Source organism: Melopsittacus undulatus, chromosome 4, assembly GCF_012275295.1.
Source record: "Melopsittacus undulatus isolate bMelUnd1 chromosome 4, bMelUnd1.mat.Z, whole genome shotgun sequence".
Taxonomy (NCBI): Eukaryota; Metazoa; Chordata; class Aves; order Psittaciformes; family Psittaculidae; genus Melopsittacus; species Melopsittacus undulatus.
The window spans coordinates 17,355,675-17,369,940 of NC_047530.1; the positions used below are offsets into that span (position 1 = coordinate 17,355,675).

General features: G+C 45.8%; 2 protein-coding genes across 3 annotated transcripts; one reads left to right on the forward strand and one right to left on the reverse strand.

Annotated features, from left to right (window-relative positions):
- On the reverse strand, positions 1-3,667 carry L3HYPDH (trans-L-3-hydroxyproline dehydratase). Of its 2 annotated transcripts, none has more exons than XM_031049498.2 (5): positions 3,107-3,667; positions 2,674-2,843; positions 2,226-2,348; positions 1,241-1,378; positions 1-493 (listed from the first exon to the last, which is right to left on the reverse strand). In XM_031049498.2, exons 1-5 carry the CDS (start codon positions 3,651-3,653, stop codon positions 368-370), a joined length of 1,104 nt encoding a protein of 367 aa, XP_030905358.2. In that variant the 5' UTR covers positions 3,654-3,667; the 3' UTR covers positions 1-367. The 2 variants fall into 2 exon arrangements, 1 of the variants encoding a protein (XP_030905358.2); XR_004549603.1 differs by having other exon boundaries at positions 426-493; positions 659-1,378.
- A 108-nt stretch (positions 3,668-3,775) lies between these two features.
- On the forward strand, positions 3,776-8,521 carry JKAMP (JNK1/MAPK8 associated membrane protein). Its single transcript, XM_005149630.3, has 7 exons — positions 3,776-3,843; positions 4,090-4,181; positions 4,917-5,071; positions 6,074-6,280; positions 6,672-6,853; positions 7,565-7,641; positions 7,944-8,521. The coding sequence occupies exons 1-7, from the start codon at positions 3,831-3,833 to the stop codon at positions 8,160-8,162; spliced, it is 945 nt and encodes a 314-aa protein (XP_005149687.1). The 5' UTR covers positions 3,776-3,830; the 3' UTR covers positions 8,163-8,521.
- Positions 8,522-14,266: the final 5,745 nt, after the last annotated feature.

The window sequence follows — 14,266 nt, forward strand, 5'->3', positions numbered from 1 at the left end:
TGTTTTCAGCTGGCATTTAATAGGAATCTGGCTTTGAATTAGTAATTTACAGACATAGAGAAGGCACATAAATTGGAAGACAGATCTCGAAGATCAGCTACATTTTCTACAAATTATTGAGAAAAAAAATACGATGGGTTCTCAGAGCAGCCCATATACACTAATCACATTGCACCCAATATGCTTATCACAACAGGGGAACATGGCCTGTTAGCTTGAAACACAGCAGATGCTGTCACACCACCAAGGGCTATTCCTGTTGCTCTGGCATATTGCAATGAGCTGTGTGGAGAAGCAGAAGAGAAATGTATGGGCAGGAGAAGTGCAGAACCATCAGTGAGACTTTGCCACCATGCCATGGCTTGGGTCACTTGAAGAAGAAGCCATATTTCAATGGGTCCTCCTCTTCCACAGTGAAGGTAGTTGTACCAATGTAAAAGGCTTCTCCCGAGACTTCCACAACAACAGCATTGTAGTCACCCAACTTGGCTTCCTGCAGAGGGATTAGGATCAGGACAGAGGTGATGGGGGTGTTCTCCACTCTCCCAAACCCATGAAACACCAGCACTACCTGGCACTTGTGCAGACACCCCTCAGTGAGCACAGTGCCCTGCCCAGGTACATCCCAAAGTGTGCAGCAGCTCTTTCACCACCTCACCTTGCCTGCATGAGCTCCACCTCTGCACAACTGCTGCTGCCACTGGTCTGAGCTCTTGAGCCACAGCACTGCCACATGAGGCCAATAAGCCAGTGGCCACTCGCACTCAAAGACTTCTCCCTGGGACATGTTCAGACCTTCATGGCCACATGTTGCCAGATGTCACAGGGCCAAGGCTGGGCCTGGAAACCAGGATGCACAGACCCAGCTGTTACATCTCTGAACAATACAGACAGCCTTTGAGCAGGGAAGAGGGGACTAGACGAGGAATCCAACTTCAGCTGCCACTGAGAATGGACCAGGCTAATTTATTTACATAAACACTTCTCACCCCAGTCCTTTCCTGATAGCCAAGAGAGGACTTGCAGGGAAGCTATGCAATAGAACAGTCTTACTGTTTCTTGCTTTTGTAACTAAAAACGTTGAAAGACTGTGGTAAGACAAAACCCCCAGGCACCTCCTTCCTTCCATATGCCCTTCCCCAGGCACAGAAAGGCTTCTCTGCTTCTCCACTGAGCCAAGGCCACAGCACTTTTCCAGCAGTCCTCCAGACAGAAGGAAAGTCCAGCACAAGCCACTTGCCTTCACTGCCTTCCCTGTGAACAAGGATCCTGTGGTGCTGCTCCGAAAGGTTCTGGTCTGATTAAGCTGGATGAGTCCCTTATGGTACTGCAAGGCGATGCGAGCTGTCACACCCGATCCTGTTGGACTTCGGTCAACCTATATTCAGAAGAGAAGGTGAACCAGCTCTACTGTTTTGGATTTAAACAGAAAACAGTATCGCTTCCCTCGGTTCTCTTGGCCACCTTTATACTGCACTTGGGGGAGACCCCTCTATCTTAAGGTTTTGTACAGAATTCAGATACATCACAAAGGACAAAATAAACAGGTCTGGGGTAACGTCTAGGTTGTGATCAGCTTTGCCAAACTTGTAGGGATGAATGATATAGTAAATATTGAGGCTATTTAGGGAGCACCTGCAAGCTTCCCAGCATCATCACGTTCTTACACATCGAGGCAGAATCAGTTCTCCTTACACTAAGAGCACAGCTGGCCAGCCTGAATTTTAAAACCTCCAAAACCCACAATATTGGCCAGCTTCTGAGGTGATCTGTCCCAGTGCTCCACACTCCTCACTGCTAAGCAGTCCAATCACAACTTCTTCTGCTATTTATGTGATGCCTTATCCACTGCAGACAAGGATAGACTTTACATCCTTTCTTTTCTCTCTTGCTCTCTTCATCGCCAGCAGCTATTCCATAGATGAGGACTTTAAAGATATGCACTATGTCGGGAGTCCACCTCAGCCCCTGAACTCCTGGGAAATTCCTACCTATGGAATACGGATATGAACCATTTTAAAATGCCCCCATCTAAGATGTGCAGAAGTATTTCAGTCATAAGAAACTAAACCAACACGTGTTAAGTGACAGCTCTTCAGAGGAAAACTGCTGCAGAAGCAATCATCACTACCCAAAGCAAGAAGCAGCAGAACTGTCCTCTGGAGTGGATGTAAGAAAGGATAAAGGTGATGCCTTGTGTGTCTGAGAAGAGCCCATTCCTGTACCTGTTCATCTGCAAACACACAGATGTTGGTGGTGGGCTCCTCACTAAAGGTATCTTTCCCATCAGTCAGTATGGTGCCATAGAGAAAAGCCAGGTCTTCGCTTTCAGGGTGATGAAGCTTGAACTAGGAACAGCAAAGACAGCTTCAGCAATGCACGCTGCAGCTGGGCAGCCAGCAGTACAGCTTCCTTAAGAGACCAGAGGAAGAGGACAAAGCCACAGTGCTGCATTTCCACCTCTGCTTCTCCAGGCACAGAGAAAGATGCAGCAGCAGAAAAGTGAGCTCCTTCTCACATCCTTATGAGGCTGGAGAAGAACTTTGAAATTCAACATAGGGCTAGAAGGACAGGACTCCCTCCCATCCTGAGCGTCTCAGGGGAATAAAGGGCCTCCATCTGGTGCAGTCACCCAAAGGAAGCACGCTGGGATACCACAGCCATCCACCGTACCTGTTTCTTCACTGCTTCTGTCACTGCACTTGCCGCATTGACAAGGTCTCTGGTCTTTGAAGAGCACACATCAAGGCCCAGCTGCTCAGTGCTGAGGAAGGCATAGAAAGTACCCCCATAGCCAATGTCAACCATCACCTTCCCGTAACCAGGGACGTCAATGGCCAAGTCTGGGTAGAGAAAGAGAGAGCTCTGAAGACAGCAAACTGTACTGGGCCATCAGCTTGCATGCAGAATAGAGGAACTCAGTCATATGCAAGGGGGACGTAGAGACAATGATTTGGATGCTCCCATGACAGAGAGCAGCACATGACGCCTTGTGCTGTCCCTGATGGCCTTTAAGGAACGTCAGAATTGGGGAGGGATTTGCCAGATGCCCCTCAGCCAGACCACCAGCCCCCCCCAACCCCAGTGCAGAAGGCCCAGTTCCCACCTGTGGCGACAGCAAAGGCAGGCACACTGTGGAAGCGGACAGGGTTGCCGCTGCGGTGGCCGTCCCAGGGCACAAAGGCAGTGACGGGCCCGCAGGGGCAGCGCAGGTGGACAGCGGTCTCGGGGCAGCTGGGCGCCGCTACCAGCCCATAGTCGAGGGCGAAGCGGCCGAGGGCCATGACAGCGTGGCCGCACATAGCGCTGTAGCCAGCGCCGTGCAGGAAGAGGGCTGCCAGGTGGGCGCCAGCAGCGGCAGCCGCTCCTCGCACCACCACCGCCCCATACATGCCGCCGTGCCCTCGCGGCTCGTGCATGAGCGCCCGCCGCACGTGATCCTGGGTGGCCGCCACCTCCCTCCGCAGCGACAGCAGCGATAGTCCTCCCACCGCCGCCTCCTCTGCCGCCTCTAGCCGCGGGATGATGCGCAGCGGCTCGCCGCCCGTGTGCATCTCCACCGTCTGCAGCACCAGGCCTGAGGGCGAGTGCGGCGGCAGCCACCGTCCTGCACCGGTACTGGCATCGCTACCCTCCGCCGCCGCCATGGCCATCGCCGCCGCCGAACGGGGACCACCCGGGCCACGCCCCCGGGGCGGAGCAGCACCCACCCCCTGCTTGACTCCTCCCACACGGCTGCGGGGGGTGGAGTTTGTCCTCCCGTCGGAAGCGGAAGTGTCGGGTGCGGAAGTAGTTGTGTGGTGCTTGAGGGCGGTTGGTGAGGTGCCGGAATGTTCCGTGCCGGTAGGACGGGCGCAGCGCTAGGCACCGGGCTGGGGGCTGGGCATTGGGCACTGGGCACTGGGCATTGGGCATTGGGCATTGGGCATTGGGCACTGGGCACCGGGCTGGGTCCGGCGGGGTTGTCGGCGGCTGGAGCGTGCCACGGATGGCGCTCGGTGCCTCTCGACTCCGGTGGAGCCGCGGGATATGAGGCGCTCCGGGGAGGGTGGGGGCACCGTGGTAACGCGGGCTGTGCTCTCCCCGCAGCTGTGGACATCCAGCCCGCCTGCCTCGGGCTGTACTGCGGCAGGACCGTCCTGTCAGTCAACGGCTCTGTGGAGACTTACGGGGACTGCGGGGTAAGTTCAGAGCGGGCGAGGTAACGGCTGGAGAGCAGGGGAGGTTCTGCTCCCTCCCGTTCGAGGCCCGGCCGTGGCTACTCGGGCCGGACCGCTCCAGTCACTGGTGCTGCGAGGCTGATGTGGATCCCGCTGTGAGCAGCATCGCGGCCCACAGCTCAGCCCCTAAGTGCCTTGGGACCAGAGGGAAGCGAGGGCTGGAGAGGACAGGCAGAGCTTCCTTACCGAAAGCAGGAGCTGCTCAATGAGACGTTCCTTGAAGGGAGGTGCTAGACTGGAGCTGAGCCGAGGGGCTGTGAAAACTGGGACAGAACGAGGTGGAATGGAACGGAGAGCTGTGCTGAAATCATTCTGCCTGCTGATTTATTGCAGTGCTGAGAGAGAGCAAGATCTGGGATGGGTGCAATGAAAGGGGAGCAGGAAAGCGGAGGGGAGCTGGGCAGTGGTTGTGAGTGCCCTAGTGGGTGCATGAGCTTAGCGGTGGAAGGGAAATGGTGTGACAGTGGGAGAGGGAAACAGACTTGGATGAAGCCTGTTAAACATGCTTCATCTTTGTTTGTGTTGAGAAGGAAGAGCCACAGAGGGTGAGGCCAGTGTAACCTGAGAAATTGCTAAGTTTAATGTTTTATCACTTCAGAAGTCAGTATGTATCTTGCCCCAGCACTAGTTCAAGCTGTTTTTCCAGATTCATTATTGGTACTCGGATGCTGTGTAACCAGTCTCTGCTTTTTGTAGGTATGCCCTAGAGGTCAAAGAACTGATGACAACAAAATCTGCCGGGAATGTATGGGATCTCCAGACCGCTATGACTGGTTGTACCTTGGCTTCATGGCCATGCTCCCCCTGGTTTTACACTGGTTCTTTATTGAATGGTATTCAGGAAAAAAAAGGTTTGTTTACCCCTTCTTCAGATAAGGTATTTAAAAATGGACATCTTGTATTCACAAGTGATTGATTGGAGATGCTGAATTGAACTGTCCAGTTCATGCTGTTGGTTGAGCTGATACAGTAGCAGATAAGCTTTGGGCATCTGGACTGTGGTTTATTTACAAGTGTAAGAGTCCCATGGGTCCTTCTTACCAGTCACCACCCTCAGGGCGTGGTCTGTTTCTCTTCAGTGGGTAGTACTCAGTCCATCTGTCAGTTCAGCCTGGACTGGGTTTCCCAGTAGCAAGCAGGAGTGGCACAATGTGTGAGCTCCTCTCTCCTGGACCAGACCTACCACCTGCAGAGGCCCTGATCAGCAGTGCTGCACACATTGAGAGAATGGGTTTGAGTTTCCTCTGTAGGAATATATACTGGGCTTTTGTTCTGGTAGCGTAGCTGGCGTAACTTTCACATCAGCATGGTGCATCAGGGTAGTTCTGTGAAAAAGGGGTTTAAAACCACAGCTGCATGCAGCCATTAGGTGCTAGACTGGAACTTTTAAGAAGTAACGATTCTGAGGCATACTAAACACCAAAAACTGGGAGAGTTTAATATATGAACATATACCATCTTTAACAAGGACTTGCAGCTTTGAAAGTTTGCTTATATATGACGAAGTTACCCTTTCTGAGATGTGTGGTGTCTTATCCCCAGCGTTGCTTTCTTTGAAACCACAACAGCTGAGTGGTGCTGTTTGTCACTTGACAGGATGCTTTTGCTACAGCAGGCTTTCATTTAAGAGTCTGGAATGTTGTTCAGTCACATTTTACATGCTAAATAATCTGAGATTGTGAGTTTTCACAGTCAGCTTCAGATACTTTTTATTCAAGCAGAGTTCTCCTAACCTTGGTCACAGTGAGTATTAAATCTGTGGAAGGTACTATACTGCATAGGCACTTTCCAGTCAGCATTTAGGTTTCCTGTTGTATTATCTAGATAGTAAATCTCTCTCTCTACTTCCACAGTTCCCGTGCACTGTTCCAGCATGTAACCGCCTTGTTCGAGTGCAGCGTTGCAGCAATTGTTACACTGCTCATCAGTGACCCTGTTGGCTCAGTGCATATCCGCTCCTGCAAGGTGAAGAAGCTTTCAGACTGGTACACGATGCTTTACAACCCAAGCCCCGACTACATCACCACGGTGCACTGCACTCAAGAAGCAGTCTATCCGCTGTAAGCGTAAGAACTTTTGTGCTCCTTTCTTTTGTGTCCCTGTTATATAAGTGTGTTTCTACCTGTGCCTCTTCTCAGAGAGGCAGAAAGTATTCAGGTGTAACTGGGACCAATGAGTAGCAATCCCCAAAAGTGTTTTAATGCATTGAAAGAAGGCAGTGTAGTTCAGACTGTTTAGCTATGAAGCATAAGACTGTTGTTTTTTTTTCCGTATCTTTTCTGCATCTTGACCATTTCCCTTAGAAAAAGTGAGTACATCATTCTGTGTTTGTACCCTTTGATTATAAATTCTTTGGACTTCACTCACTATTCCAAAATTCATTGGTTCTGAGTTGAGTCTGCAGGATAGAACCGCACATTTTAAGGAATTTATCTTTTTTTTTTCTCCTAGGTACACCATTGTGTTTGTATATTACGCTTTCTGTCTTGTGTTAATGATGCTACTTCGGCCTCTTCTCGTTAAGAAAATTGCCTGTGGTTTAGGAAAGTCTGATCGCTTTAAAAGCATTTATGCAGCACTGTACTTCTTCCCTATCCTCACTGTGCTTCAGGCTGTTGGAGGAGGACTGCTTTGTGAGTTCTCTCTTAATAACACTTACAAACATACCTATAGACATACACTAATAGGTGACTTATGAGAGGGAGGGACATGACACTCTCTTTGCTTCAAAAATAAGTATGTTGTTTAAGGTTATTGTGAGGAGTTTTGCCTGAAAAAGTTGCTCATCGGTAGCCCTGTCCTAATCAGGCTCCTCACCAACACTGCTTTGTCTCTGCTGGTGCTCCTAGAGACTATGCCTTCTGCCTTTCTCAAGAAGGGAATAGAAGGGGTGTGAGAGAAAATTACATTAGAAGGAGCTCATTCCACTTTCTGTTAAGGTAAATTTTGTATGATTTCAGAGATGAATCAAAGTCTAAGTTTGGAGATACCTGCTATTTTTAGGTTTGCTTCCTGCAAACTTGTCACATGAAGGGGACAGGTGCCACAAAATCCCTACTCAGCCTGATTGCTTTTCTTATTATCTGCCTTTTTCAGTTAGTGATTTAAATGTACAATAATGCCACCTTGAAATAACAGAAAAAGTCTGAAAACACAAGACTGAAGTGTTGAATAGTTGTGCTAGGCTGAGCCTTACCACTGTGTGTGTTTGATAGGATGATAAGAGGTGGGCTACAGTAGCTTAGTTGATTTCCCACCCATGATTTTATGTGGAAAAACTACCTCTGCTGAAATGTGTATCAAGTGTTCTTTCTCCTGCTAATGTGTTTGATGTTTGCCTTTAGATTATGCCTTCCCATATATCATACTGGTGTTGTCTTTGGTTACACTGGCTGTGTACATGTCTGCATCTGAAGTGGAGGTAGGTAAACATGTTTCCTGTGTTGATGAACTACAAAATACTTGAATTCGAGGAGGGACCGCTTTGTCTCTTGCCCTTTCTCAGCTGCGTGTTCTTCATTCAAGCCTCTTTAAGATTTCTCTGAGCTGGAGGAAGCTCCTGCGAGACTTCCCTCTTGTGGTGCACTGAGGAACTGTTCTGTGCTGGAAGGGCAAAACCCAAGAGGCTTCATGCAGTCTCTGTGTGCTACCTATAACACTGTTAAACATAAGGTACTAGGTAAGGGGGTGAATGCTAACAAGGTACTGTGTTTATTTTGCAAGTCTTTCAAGGATCTTCTTGTGAGGAAGAAAAGGCTTGTTGTTCTCTTCAGCCACTGGTTACTTCATGCCTATGGAATCATCTCCATTTCCAAACTGGATAAGCTTGAGCAGGACCTGCCATTGCTTGCCTTGGTACCTGCACCTGCCCTCTTCTACTTGATGACAGCAAAGTATACCGAACCATCACGCATACTCTCAGAAGGTGGAAATGGGCATTGAAAGGAGCCTGTGCCAAAAACACTGTCCAGATGATCTGAATTAAGCAATGCTTAATTAATGAAGCAAGCTTAATTATGCTTGTTATGTTTTGGAAACTTCTGTTTTAGAAGAAGCTATTTAAGAACCAGACTTCTAGGTGAAACACCTGAATGAGACTGGAGAATACAACAAAAGCTGCACTTTGTGTTCTTAAGCATCTGGTATAGATGGAAGGGAATGTCCTTGCATCTATTTGTCACTGTGAATCTGTATAAAAAGCTGGTGACACATTCTAGTATAGGGGTTTGCTTGTATGTGTTTGTTTCTTAATAGAGTATTTTAGGTTGTGTTTGAATAAAATGTTAAGAGTTGGGGTTTCAGTAGACTTTCAATGAAACAAATAGGGTCTTTTCTCTGTTTTGTACAGGAAGATAACCAAAGCACATATCCTGTATGTAAGTCACAGAATCACAGAATCCCAAGGGTTGGAAGGCACCTCAAAGATCATCTGGTCCAACCCCCCTGCAAGAGCAGGGTAACTTAGAGTGCATCACACAGGGACTTGTCCAGGCGAGCCTTGAATATCTCCAACATAGGAGACTCCACAACCCCCCTGGGCAACCTGTTCCAGTGCTCTGTCACTCTCACAGTAAAGAAGTTCTTCCTGATGTTAATGTGGAACCTCCTATGCTCCAGTTTACAACCATTGCCCCTTGTCCTGTCACTGGATATCACTGAAAAAAACCTAGCTCCATCATCCTGACACCCACCCTTGACATATTTGTAAGCACTGATGAGGTCACCCCTCAGTCTCCTCCAAGCTAAAGAGCCCCAGCTCCCTCAGCCTCTCCTCATAAGGGAGGTGTTCCACTCCCTTCATCATCTTTGTGGCTCTGCGCTGGACTCTTTCAGGCAATTCCCTGTCCTTTTTGAACTGAGGGGCCCAGAACTGGACGTAATATTCCAGATGTGGCCTCACCAAGGCAGAGTAGAGGGGGAGGAGAACCTCTCTTGACCTACTAACCACACCCTTTCTAATGCACCCTAGGATGCCATTTGCCTTCTTGGCCACAAGGGCACATTGCTGGCTCATGGTCATCCTCCCATCCACCAGGACCCCCAGGTCCCTTTCCCCTTCACTACTTTCCAGCAGGTCAAACCCCAACCTGTACTGGTACATGGGGTTGTTCTTCCCCAGATGCAAGACTCTACACTTGCTCTTGTTGAATTTCATCAAGTTTCTCCCTGCCCAACTCTCCAGCCTGTCCAGGTCTCGCTGAATGGCAACACAGCCTTCTGGTGTGTCAGCCACTACTCCCAATTTAGTGTCATCAGCGAACTTGCTGAGGGTACACTCAGTTCCCTCATGCAGGTCGTTGATGAAAATATTAAACAGCACTGGTCCCAGCACTGACCCCTGAGGGACTCCACTAGTCACAGACCTCCAGCTAGATTCTGCCCCATTGACCACAACTCTCTGCCTTCTTCCTTTCAACCAGTTCTTGATCCACCTCACTACCTGATCGTCAAGCCCACACTTTCTTAGCTTATCTATGAGAATGTTGTGGGAGACAGTATCAAATGCCTTACTGAAATCAAGAAAAACCACATCTACCGCTCTACCATCATCCCTCCACCTAGTCACTTCCTCATAGAAGGCTATAAGGTTGGTCAAACATGACTTCCCCCTGGTAAAACAATGTTGGCTGTTCTTAATAACCCCCTCATCCTTGATATGCCTAGAGATGGAGTCAAGAATAAGTTGTTCCATCACCTTTCCAGGGACGGAGGTAAGGCTGACCGGTCTATAATTACCTGGGTCCTACTTCTTGCCCTTCTTATAGACTGGTGTGACATTTGCCATCTTCCAATCCTCAGGCACCTCTCCCGTTTCCCACGATTTACCAAAGATGATGGAGAGTGGCCTAGCAATGACCTCTGCCAGCTCCCTCAGCACCCATGGGTGTATTCCATCTGGACCCATTGTTTTATAGATGTCCAGATTGCAGAGCTGATCCCTAACCCAATCCTCATCTACCAAAGCAAACTCCTCCTTTGTCCTGACTCCTTCTGGGGCTACAGGAATCTGGGGCGCCCGGGAGAGTCTGCAGGAGTAAAGAGAGGCAAAGAAAGCATTCAGCACCTCTGCCTTCTTTATATCCTCTGTCTTCAGGGCACCCACCTCATTCAACAGTGGGCCTATATTGCCTCTTGTGTTAGTTTTATTCGCTACGTATTTGAAGAAGCCCTTTCTATTGTCCTTAACCCGACTAGCAAGATTAATTTCCAAGGAGGCCTTAGCTGTCCTAATTGCCTCCCTACATCCTCTAACAACTGTCCTATATTCCTCCCAAGTGGCCAGCCCCTCTTTCCATAATCCATAGATTCTCCTTTTCCACTTGAGTTTGCCCAGCAGCTCCTTGTTTAACCATGCTGGTCTCCTAGATCCCTTACTTGATTTCCTATCCATTGGGATGCTCTGATCCTGAGCTTGGAAGGAGTGGTCCTTGAATGCTGACCAACCATCATGAGCCCCTTTACCGCCTAGTACCCTTTCCCATGAGACTTCCCTTGGCAGTTGATTGAACAGGCCAAAGTTGGCCCTTCGGAAATCCAGTTCTCACTGACTCAAAAGTGCAGAATCAGCTACCAATGAACATTAATTGAATTTAATAATAACAATAAATATTGAATAAATGAATGGAAAAAAGCCCATGCCAAACCAAACAAAACAAGCTCCCAAAACCCATAGTTTTACAGTTTATGTAAGCATACATATCCTGGGAAAATCCCAAATAGCTTATAAAATAAAGTAGGTCAAACATTTGCTGTCATAATGATTAAAAGCCACCTATATGGCAAGTTGAGTGGTCCTTGCCACTTGGCAATAAAGCAATTAAATTCAAATGAAACCATGGATATACTTGAGGAGATATGCTTTTATTTGCCATTATATCACTGAATAGTTACATGGTAAGGCTTTGGTTTTATATCTCTGATGTAATAGCAATACCAAGCTGCAGTAATTAATTAATTCACTGCTTTGTTTTAAAGATATAGTGCAAACTGTCTCGTTTGTCTTATTTTCTCCTTTCAAATCTTTCTCTAGAGATGCCAGCTGTTCTGCGTATCTCTTCTTGATATTTCTGGGGGGAAGAGGGAGGGGAGGAAAGTAAAGTTTGAGAAATAATGCTAAAGACTTGGAGAGTGCTTACTTTATGTCAAAATTGTAGTACAGTTTTCCAAAATTTTTTTCCCACTGACCAACATGTATGCACTTGCACTAGTAGGAGAGAGGCAATACGGTACCTATGGGTCCCGTCTCAAAACCCTACACATATTATAGTGTGTTAGCACATTATGTTGGAAACATCAGTTTAAAATGAAGAGGCTCTTGTTAGGAATCAAGGCAAATCCAGGAGTATGTTTTTAAAGCCAGAAGCAATAAAAAAATGCAATAGACAAAACCAGGTGTTTCAGAAATTAACAACTGTTCAAATGTATTAGTAGCAGTTACTACAAAAGAATATTTTCAGAAGCAGAACTTGTGACCAGATTGACAAATCAATTTGCTTAAATTTCTTAGTATGTATTTTCTGTATATTATATGTGATAAATACAAAAATGAATTAATTTTATGTGTATTCCACCCATTCTAGGAGAGTTCAACAATAAAAAGGTTGGCAGTATGAAACCAATGATACTCACTCCTTCAAGACAGAAGTGTGGTGGAAAGCACTTACTCCAAACTCCATGTGTATTTACAAAGAGAAAGTATAGAGCTTTCTTCCAAAGGTTTTGTTGCTCTAAATGCAATGCTAAATGTATCAAGCCAGCACTGAAAAATAATTTACTACTTGCAGAATATATCTCAGATAATTCATAGAAAACCCTGAAGAATTATACTTCTGTTCCATACTTTCAGAAACTACATTCGCTATTGTCAATTTGGTGGGTTTCTCGGTTCAGTGGGTTTAATCAACTCAAGAATGTCCTCTTTGAATGATATTTGACTGACTTAATTTGAAATTTCTCATTAAAGAAATAAATAATTGGCCAATCTTGTAAAATGAATGGTAAGATTCTGAATACATTGCATATTACTTTCAGAAAAAATAAAATTAACATGAGATCTTAATTTTGATTTCCAGTTTGGTGGCCCTGTTAAAGTGACTGCGAGGTCTGTGTAATGTACACTGAAATTGAATTATTTTGAGTCTGATATAGAAGGATGTTGTGAAGTCAGTAAAAATGCACAGAACAAGATAATTATGCACAAAGAAAAACTAGAGACATAGGAAAGTATGGGTATAGGGACTGGGATAGGGAAGGGAGTTTTCAATCAGTTTTTCTAAGAGGTCAGAGCTGCAATGCATTTTGCACAGTTCCATGTAGTCTAGTTTAAAATTGTGAAATTAAGAGCTGATTGACACTGGGAGAAAGCTCTTACAAACCTTTCATTTACTCTCATTAGTGTAGATACCCAATTAGCACCAAGATCCTGTGCAATGGTTATTTCACTCTTATCTTGTTGACTTAGTTTTATACTGTAGACTCCATTACCCTTCAATTACAAATTTTCCTCCTCTTTAGCAGTGCATGGCTACCTCCTTCTTAGCAGTGTGTGGCTACCTCATGGTCTTATTTTTTTCATCCCACATTTACATGGCAACAATATCTCTTTCAGACACTTATCAAGATGGGAATGATTTTCCTATAAAGCTGAGTAAATGTGTTGTATGTTTTCTCATTCAGTATGAAAAGAGAGGTGAGGGATTATTTTCCTACTTTTTTAATAATTATATCCATAAGTAGGGCAACTCCACAATAACAAATCATTCCTCAGGAGGATTTAAGTAGCAGATAGAACCTAGGAGCACAACCACTTCAGTGCCACACTGTGAAAAGGTTGCACAGAACCAGCACTATTGGTGTCACTGAGACACAGAGTGTGTAAGGAATGCAAGATTAATCAGCTGAACCTGTTAACTTTCTCTTGCAAATAATGACACTCCAGCAGAGAAAAAAAAAGAAAGGCTCTCATTTTTGTCAGGATTAATGTTCTTACAAGACAGAAATTCGTCATTAGTGTTCAGCATAAGGCCTTATTCTCCTGATTCTGTAGCAAATAAAGGAACTGGATCTAAAGCAGGATATATGGGTTCAGAACACACAGGCTTGTGCTCACCTATCACAGCAAAATCCCAAATCTCATCCACCAACTACAGGCTAATAGAGAGCTGGAGTGCTTTGGCCACACTTCTCTCAGCCATACCCCAATTCATAGGGCACAAGGAGTCTGTTCTGCTTACACTACACAAGACAATGTTTTCTTTCTTCAGAACACTTGTGTGCATAGAGCAAATCTGTGCTTACTAGATTTACCTGAGTAAATGCAGATTTTCTTAGATGCAGATTTTCTTAGATGCCACCATAATAAACAGGCAGTTGCTTGGTCCCAAACCTGGTACCACAGTATAGAGTTCACAGTCAACAACTGTTTGTGAAGTTTTACATATTGCTCTGCTTCAATACCCTTCATCATCTGTAGGTTCATTGGTTGATGATAAGAAACTGCAGATCAAATTAGAGTAACTGGCAGCTAACCTCTTTGCTGTATGAAAATCCATAACAGCCTACTAGTACAGTTTACAAACCCATTTAACTTCCCTACTGAATGTTGATTTCAGGATCTCTTTAATCAGCTGAAGTGCTGAGCAAACAGTACTGAGATCATTTACTATCATCAGTATTTAAAGATTACACACAGTAGGCTGTCTTCAAGATTTTCGTTTTTTTTCTCTAGGCGTTTCTTTTTTGTCACAAGATTTTCCAGTGATTTAAACTTTTTCTTCAATAAAAAAGAGAATTCCTCCTATCTACCAGAAGAAAAAAGTAAGTTAGATATTCTGTCAGCAAGAAAAGCCTTAGTAATGAAATCACAAACTTAAAATATCTGTCTTCAGCAGCTGATGGGTAAAACCTACTTTGCCACTACCTCTTCTCTTTCTAGAGTCCAGAGCTGCTGTTCTTCATGTAGTTGTTCATACTTCTGGCGCATAGCTTCATTTTCTAATTTCATTTTTTTATTCAGGCATTTATCATTGCATAGATCTTTCTTAGTC

Coding starts and splice junctions, on each gene's coding strand:
- JKAMP (XM_005149630.3), top strand. Junction 6,281..6,671: donor CAAGAAGCAGTCTATCCGCT/GTAAGCGTAAGA, acceptor TTTTTCTCCTAG/GTACACCATTGTGTTTGTAT. Junction 7,642..7,943: donor TGTCTGCATCTGAAGTGGAG/GTAGGTAAACAT, acceptor TTATTTTGCAAG/TCTTTCAAGGATCTTCTTGT.
- L3HYPDH (XM_031049498.2), bottom strand. CDS start 3,653: ATGGCCATGGCGGCGGCGGAGGGTAGCGATGCCAGTACCGGTGCAGGA. Junction 2,844..3,106: donor TGCCTTTGCTGTCGCCACAG/GTGGGAACTGGG, acceptor TTCTCTACCCAG/ACTTGGCCATTGACGTCCCT. Junction 494..1,240: donor TCACAGGGAAGGCAGTGAAG/GCAAGTGGCTTG, acceptor ATCCCTCTGCAG/GAAGCCAAGTTGGGTGACTA.